Source organism: Euphorbia lathyris, chromosome 6, assembly GCF_963576675.1.
Source record: "Euphorbia lathyris chromosome 6, ddEupLath1.1, whole genome shotgun sequence".
Classification (NCBI taxonomy): Eukaryota; Viridiplantae; Streptophyta; class Magnoliopsida; order Malpighiales; family Euphorbiaceae; genus Euphorbia; species Euphorbia lathyris.
This window is the reverse complement of record NC_088915.1, coordinates 88,099,117-88,108,138: the sequence shown is the minus strand read 5'-3', so window position 1 is coordinate 88,108,138 and position 9,022 is coordinate 88,099,117. Positions and strand designations below refer to the sequence as shown.

At 32.8% G+C, this 9,022-nt stretch overlaps 1 protein-coding gene across 1 annotated transcript; it reads right to left on the bottom strand.

Annotated features, from left to right (window-relative positions):
• Positions 1 to 4,295: 4,295 nt before the first annotated feature.
• Positions 4,296 to 8,528, bottom strand: LOC136232335 (peroxidase 42). Its single transcript, XM_066021411.1, has 4 exons — positions 8,237 to 8,528; positions 7,958 to 8,146; positions 6,324 to 6,489; positions 4,296 to 5,025 (listed from the first exon to the last, which is right to left on the bottom strand). The coding sequence occupies exons 1-4, from the start codon at positions 8,474 to 8,476 to the stop codon at positions 4,616 to 4,618; spliced, it is 1,005 nt and encodes a 334-aa protein (XP_065877483.1). The 5' UTR covers positions 8,477 to 8,528; the 3' UTR covers positions 4,296 to 4,615.
• Between the last annotated feature and the right edge of the window lie 494 nt (positions 8,529 to 9,022).

The window sequence follows — 9,022 nt, the reverse complement described above, 5'->3', positions numbered from 1 at the left end:
AATTGTAATAGGCAATCCAATACCATGTTCATATTGTCCATTTTAATCCAAATCCAACACGTTGGACCTCACGATTTTAAAATACGTACACATTTGAACTAAACATCGTACTTGTAGAGTCGGCTTTGATACGAATTGTAACTGCCTAACCTAATGTCATGTTGATATTGTTCACTTTAATCCAAATCCAACACCTTGGTCTTACGATTTTAGAATACGTCTACATCTATTGGATACAAAGCCTGCTAATAAGCTTCAGTCACTCGCCTACTAATAAGTTTCAGTCACTCCCTCTCCATTTTCGATGTGATATTCAATTGGCGGCTTAATACATCTGTTGCTTTATGTGCTTGACCCAAAACTCCAATTGTCTTCCTGAACTTTCAAAAGTTTCAAATGACCCTTATTTTTGTTAAATTGCATTCAATACTCCATATTCTTATTCAATTGTATTCAATAACTCCGAAACTTCAAAAGTTATTAATTATTTGTTTATTTAACATTTTCTTTTTAACCCATGGCGAAATTTATCTTCCATTTTTTACATCCATATTAGAAAATATGAGTTTATTGAATGCAATTGGACAAGAATATAGAGTTATTTAAAACCTTTAAAAGTTCAGTGGGCAGTTGAAATTTTGAGAAGTATAGGAAGTAACAAATGTATTAGGCCAATAATAATTGACTTAGGATTCAATATATCGAATTGAAAAGATAAGGGACCCAATCAATAAAAATGAAAAAAAGACAGGTTTAAAGATGCTTTTTGCCATAACTTATCATCATTAAAATAGGCTTAATACATCATTTGCCCTCTGAACTTGTCCAGAAAGCTTAATTGGCCCCCTGAACTTTCAAAGTATTCCGACAGCTTCCTGAACTTGCATAAAATGTTCAGTTAGCCTTCTGAACTTGCGTAAAATGTAATCAATTGATCACTCGGTCGTAAAAAAAGTAAGTTAAATACGGAAGATGTGTTCCACGAATCTTAAAAAAAAAGTAAAACGACCAAAATCGGAGTATACGATTCTAATATTAGAGAAGACAACTTGTATAGTTGAGTAAGCAATAACTTCCTTTTTAATCTATTTTTTAATTATGTAATAACATTTTAAGATGCGTGGAATACATCTTTCGTATTTAACTTACTTTTTTACGACCGAGTGATCAATTTACGCAAGTTCAGGGGGCTAACTGAACATTTTATGCAAGTTCAGGAGACCAATCAAGCATTTTGGACAAATTCAGGAGGCAAATAATGTATTAAGCCATTAAAATACATGCATCATAGTACACCATCCATCCATCCTAATTTACATACATAGATAGCTACCCATAAAGTAGCAAATAGAAAAAAAAAAAAAAAAAAAAAAAGAAAAAAAAACACTAGGGACACTCATCACTAGCACTACTAACCCCACCTTATTGATAATTTCTTCCACACTTTCGGATACTTTCACTTTCTCAATCTTTTCCTGTTAGTTTAATGCAAAACCCGATTAGATCCAACCCGAGCTCAATCCAACTAACCCGTGAATAAATTTATTGACAACTAACTAATTAAACAAATAGAGACTTAATAACTACGATTAAATGTAGTTATAATTGATTGAGGATTTAATGTGTCAAATTGAAAGATAAGCAACCCAATCAACAAAATTGAAAAAAGCTTAATACCACTGAAACTTTCAAGATATGTCAATAGCTTATCTCAAATTACATAAAATATTCAGTTAACCTACTCAACTTGTATAAAATGTAATCAATTAATCACTCGGTTGCAGAAAAAGTAAATTAAATACGAATAATGTATTGCATACGCCTTAGAATGTTTAGATAGTTCACAAAATAGATTAAAAAGAAAATTCTTACTTGTTCAACTTTAAAATTTATCATCTCTAATATTAAAACCACATACCCCGATCTTGATCATTTTACTTTTTTTAAGCACTTTCAATACATCTTCCGTATACAGCTTAATTTTTCACAACCGAGTAATTGATTAATTGATTACATTTAACATAAGTTCAAATAGCTAACTGGATATTTTATACAAGTTGGGGGACTATCAAAACAATTTTAAATTTCAGATGGTGAATCAAGTTTTTTGAACAAATTTATGGAAATATATATTAATCCAAAATGAAAAATGAGAGGATAAGGAACTAAAAGATGTTTTTTTCATAACTTATCATCATTAAAGTCCATTCATCATACACCATCCTAACATACATAGATACATACATACTTAGCTACCCATCATCATGATCATCATCACCAACAAACCGAGTGATCAATTGATTACGACCGAGTGATCAATTGATTACGTTTTACGCAAGTTCAGGGGGCTGACTAAACATTTTTTGCAAGTTCAGGGAGCTATCGGAACACTTTGAAAGTTCGGGAGGCAATCAAGCTTTTTGGACAAGTTCAGGGGCAAATGATGTATTAAGCCGGAACTAAAAGATGCTTTTTTCATAACTTATCATCATTAAAGTCCATACATCATACACCATCCTAACATACATAGATACATACATACATACATACATAGCTACCCATCATCATGATCATCATCACCAACAACAAGAGTAGCAAATACCCAATTTAAAAAACTAGGGGCACTCATCACTACCACTAACAAACCAAAGCTTCCATTTCTGAAACCAAACTAACCCCACCTTATTGATAATTTCTCCCACTTTCAGACACTTTCACTTACTTTCACTCACTTTTCACTTACTTTCACTCACTTTCACTCACTTTCACTTCCTCAATTTCTTCCTAATGGAGCTTGTTAGCAACACTGCATTGCTTTCTAATTTCACCCTTAGTTCCAGTCAAAGGATTATTCTCATAAAGAATGGTAATAGCCCTTGAAAATTCCTTAGAAAAAGTAATCTTGACTCTTAGCAAATTCTTTAATACATCATTTGCCACTTGAATTTGTCCAAAATGATTGATTGGCCCTAAACTTTCAAAGTGTCTCGATAACCCTCTCAACTTGCATAAAATGTTCAGTTAACTTAGCCCTTTGGACTTACGTAAAATATAATCAATTAAACACTTAGTTGCAAAAAAGTACAGTAAAATCTCTATAAATTAATAATGTTAGGACTATGAAATTTTATTAATTTATAGAGATATTAATTAATCGATAAATTAATAATTATTAATTTATAAAGTGATTTTAAATTTTTTAAAAATAAATTTTAATTGCTAATTGTTTTAATAGGAAATCGTTTCAAACATTGCAAAATTCATATAGGGGATGCACAATGAATTTAGAGGAAGCAACTACTGAAGAAGACATTCATGAACTTGAGGGAATGATTGGTTAGCTTGGTTACCGCAATCAAATGAATGTCAATCAAATACATATTGGATTATCCAGGTGAAAACACTGAATGCTCAAAAGTCCAAAGTTTAGAAGAAATTGTGTCGAGCGTTATGCAAAATTCAATTGAGGATGAAGGTAAGGATGATTCGGTACATTTGGAACCAGTCACAAGAAATGAAGCAATTATAGCATCATCCACTCTTTACAATTTTTTGTTACAATTTGACAAGAATACACTAGAACTTTTGAATGCATTGAGAATAATTAGAGATGAAATTCAACTAGATTTAAATTTCAAGAAAAAACAAAATACTATAGATTCATATTTTTACTAAAGTATCCTAGGTATGTATATCTATCTATATATATATATATATATATCGCATATGTATTTGAGAAATTATTAATTTATAGAGGTAGTAATACAATGTATTTATAAAGAGTTGTTCTAGAAAATTATTATCTTATTAATTTATTAAAATTGATCAATTTTTGAACTGGCCCAAGTCGGGACCAGAAGAAATTATTATTTTAAAGAGTATTAATTTATCGAGTATTAATTTATAGAGGTTTTACTGTAAATTGCATTCAAAAAAATGTGTTGCACGTGCCTTAAAATATTATTACATAATTTACAGGATAGATTAAAAAAAAGTTATTAGTTGCTCAACTTTAAAAATTATCTTCTATTAGAACCGCATACCCCTCTAATATTAGAACCGTATACCCCGACTTGGTCTTTTTTACTTTTTTTTTTATGCGTTCAACACATCTTCTGTATATAGCTTACTTTTTGACAATCGAGTGATTAATTGATTACATTTTACACATGTTTAGAAAACTAACTGAACATTTTATATAAGTTGAGAGAACTATATATCGAGACACTTTGAAAGTTTAAGAGATCAATCAAAAGGACAAATGATGTAATAAACCAAAATGAAAAATGAAAAGATAAGGAACTAAAAGATGCTTTTTTCATAACTTATCATCATTAAAGTCCATACATCATACACCATCCTTCCATCCATCCTAACATACATAGATACATACATACATAGATTGCTACCCATCATCATAGAGTAGCAAATACCCAATTGAAAAAACTAGGGGCACTCATCACTAGCACTAGAACAGCAAAGCCTCCATTTCTGAAAGCAAACTAACCCCACCTTATTGATACTTTCTCCCACTTTCAGACACTTTCACTTACTTTCACTCACTTTTCACTTACTTTCACTCACTTTCAGACACTTTCACTTTCGCAATTTCTTCCTAATGGAGTTTGTTAGCAACACTGCATTGCTTTCTAATCTCACCCTTTGTTCCAGTCAAAGGATTGTTCTCAGAAAGAATGGTTATAGCCCTTGAAAATTCCTTAAAAAAGTAATCTTGACTCTTGGCAAATTTCTTCACATAAGGCTTAGTTCTCTTGTCTGTGGCTAGTTGATGATCCACAAGTAATAAACCTTTGTTGTCTAGGATGTTTCTGTAGTAATTGTTGTCTAGAATCATAGGGGTACCGCGGTCATTTCTCACATACTGGACCGCTTTTGGGTCCGGGATTGGGTCTGGACACTTGTGGAGCATGTGGGGAACATGGTCTGGGTTTAATTGTGGGTCAACTTCTGGGTAGAGACGGTGGACCAGTTTCACACAGTGGGTTCTTCCGACACTGTGAGAACCTGCGGTAAGAAAATGAGTAACGTTCTTTTAATTAAATTAAATATTTACAGGTAAGTAATGTAATTATCAGTAACTTAATATGATAAAAAAAAAGATCAAACGATAAATCCATGAATAATCATAATAGTAAGTTTTTGGCATCTGTTCTATTATTTGGTAATATTTATCTCTAACCAATTTACAATGTTTATTTCGCCCTATCACCGATTATTTGATAACATTTGCTTCTGATTTATTTAAAATTGTTGAAATCTTAACCAGTATAGACGGCTGAGATTTCACCAATTTTGGGTCAAAAAACTAATACTTTGAATAGATGAGTTGTCAAACGTTACCAAATAATAGGTTAGGAATAAAAAAAATGGTAAATAATTTATTAGCCTTCTCCTTTTACCTAACACACTATTTAGTCCCTCGATTTTGAAAAACATATTATAAGACCCTATCATTTATCAAATTTAACTATTTGGTCCTTCTGTCTATTTCTTCTTAGATTTTTAACCGAACATATCTTAGCTTTCAGTACAGTCATAGTACGATACAAAATGAATATGTTACTTTGTTATTTTCTGTCTGTCTTTTTATGCCAAAAATAACGGTTAAAAATCTAAACAAATAGACAGAATGAACAAAAGGTTAATAAACAACGTGTTAGGTAAAAAGGTGGGACTAATAAATTATTTACACAAAAAAAACCAACATTTTAGATAGATCAGGGCCAAAAACTAAAGTTTTAGATAGATCAGTGACCAAAAATTATCTAATAATATGTTAGGGTTAAAAACTAAAATATTGAATAGATCAAGGACCAAAAATTATCAAATAATAGGTTAGGGTCAAAAACTAAAATATTGGATAGATGAGGGGTGAGGGACCAAAAAACCAACATTTTGACTACATCATGCCAAATAATCTGATTGACCCTCTAAATTTTGAAAAAATATCATTAGCCTCCTAAATTTATTTAAAATGGCGTGATTAGCCCTCCAAATCCTACGTCCTACATAGAACTGAACAAATTCAAATCCGTATCACTTTAAGTGAATTCACACTTCAGAGAGTCAATAGGTCACTATAAACACAAATTGAAATTCGTATCGCTTTAAGGGAATTCAGACTTCAGAGAGTCAATAGATCACTGTAAACAAGTTTAAGAGACGAATAAATCAAGCAAATTCATAGAGCTAATGAAACATCTCGAAAATTTAAGTGACCGATTAGATTATTTGACCGAATACGGAACAATTTATTTTTTTCTCCTTTAGTCCATATATGAAAAGTTTAAACAAATGCATACCTAGCAAAGCAACCAAACCAGGGGTGTCAATCCCCATGGCCGCAAACCTGTCAAGAACAACAGTGAGGCTTTCATTGTGGTCAGGAAGATACTCCTCTAGGATATTTGCTCTGCTCCTCCGTCCATCTCTTCTCCCAGTTTTTAGAGGGATGTAAGGTCCTCCGAGCTGAAATAAATCGCGTTATCATGTCAGAAATTAACTAGGTAGAAATACAGTATAAATTTAGCTTTTGAAACATATTTAGACTCTACGTATAAAACGGCAGAATGTCAACACTAACTTTTTGCGGATAGCGCAATTTAAGAACCCATTAACGACGTATCCAAGAGAAACCCATTTTCTCAAAAAAAAAAAAAAAAAAAAGAGAAACCCATTTTTCTTCGTTAATTTGATTCCACGTTTGCGAAGTACAATTTTAGTACTACTATTATTGGGGAGCCTAATACATCCCTAGTCTGATGTACTTGTCTAGAAAAGTCAATTGCCCTCTATAATTTAAAAATGTTCTACTTATCTATTGAATTCGATTAAAGTGACCTATTTATTTCTTATCTATTTATTTCTTAAAATCCACGTGGCAAAGTAAGAAGAGATTTTGGACAAATTGAAATGTGAAATTTAGGGAACAAATAGATCTAAGTTCATGGGAGCAATATGAACTTTAAAAAAGCTTAAAGAGCCAATGAGTCAATTTAAACAAAGTAAGGGGAGTAAATAGAACAATTTCAAAATATAAAAAAAATAATTAACTTTTTTGGACAAATACAAAAGGCTACCAATGTATTAGGCTTAATACATCTTTAGTTCTCGTATACTTATCCAAAAAAAAAGTCAACTATTTCCTTATATTTTTTTTTAAAAGTTCAATTTACTCCTAAACTTACTTAAAATGGTTTATTAACTTGGAAAATTACCTATTAGCCCATTAAACTTACTTAAACCTGCTTACAGTGGTGTACTGACTCTTGAACTTGCTTAAAGTAGACACTTTTCAATTTTTACAAAATCTTTGCTCCGGCAAGTGGATTTTAAGTGTCAATATGTCACTTTAAACAAATTCTATTAACCAGAACGTTTTCAAAGTATTAGGCCGATAGATTAAGCTGTTAAATTAGAAAAGACAAATTTAGACTCCACGTACAAAACCGTTACAAGAACACTAAGATTTGGTTAAAGTCTAGAATTGCTCCATCTAGATCTACATTTAGATCTACAAAACATCAGTTGGAGACAAGTGAGGACCTGGATGGGCCCACCTCTCGCTGCCGGAATCATCCCTATGAAAACTCCAAAAATTCTATAAAAACTATAAAGTTTTTAATTTTTCGTATAAATATTATAGAACCGATTTAACTAAAAGTCCAACTTTATAATTAAGTTTCAATCATATATCTTGTATTAAACCGCTCATTTGGTCTAAGAAGACTCTGTTACCGTATCATGTAACCGATTAAACTAAAAGGTCGAGCTAGTAGATAATATCCCATCATATCTTTTGTATTAATCTCTCTGACAGTAAAAACACTGAAAAAATTCAATTTAGCAACCATAAATACTTATCTATAACTGAATACTGAATCCATCACAGTATACAAAAGAAGATAAATGAATCCAGAAAGGTTTAGAAACTTACAGAAACAATGCCATCTCTACCAGATAGAACAAGAATATCAGCACAAGAAACAACACCCGGACACTCTCTTTCAACAGCTTCTTTAATCTCATCAAGATACCTAAAATTCCTCAATCCAAAGCTTCTATCCGTCTCCTTCTCCGATAAGTCCCTCCTCGTTGAATCCAGAAGCAACGAAGCATCACATGACTATAATTTCAATTCCACAAAATCAATCAAATCAAAATCAGAAAAAAATTAGGGCAAAATCAATTTGGGGGTTTTGAATTTCAAAAGTACCTGAACAGCGCAATCATGGAAGATGTTTCGGAGCCAAGAGAACGCAGTGTTTTTATGCCTCTTGTAGAGAAGTCTGACTTGCTCTTTGATAATGTCTTCAGCTTGAGGACATGTGTCTTTGTAGAAGTTCATAAGGAGACCTGGATCTTGTTCTTCATTCTCTGCAAAAGCTGGGGTTAGTGATACTGCTGAGATGGATAAGAAAGCGAAGAAGATGAAATGTGTGGGAGTGAGACCCATTTTTCTGGTTTGGTTTGCTTTTCTCTTTCAGTGAGAAAAGAAAAGCTTGAGTTAGAAACTCTATTGGGTGGTTGTTTAAATAATGGAAATTGAAGGGTAGGTTGTGGAATAAAGTAAAGTAATTTGTGGAATTGGATGATGAAAGTGAAAATATAAAAGGTAAATAATTTAGGGTGTTGTTATACCCAACCTCAAATTCCCACCCCTAGCTCCGTGAAAGGACGAAAATGCCCTTTCATAGGTTAAGGGTGGGAAAATGTTTTTTTTTTGCTCTCCCGACACGCGGGCGTGTGGCTATCACGCCTCACCGTGTGGTCGGGGCGTGATAGCCCCACGCCTCACCGTGTGGTCGGGCGTGATAGCTACACGCCCGACCACAAGGTGAGGCGTGGGGCTATCACGTCCGACCACACGGTGAGGCGTGATAGCCACACGCCCGACCTCACGGTTGGGCGTGATAACCACACGCCCGCGTGTCGGGAGGGCAAAAAAATTAGTCTATTATTGAATTAAACCCGTAAATACCTGTTACGTAAAAAAAAATAG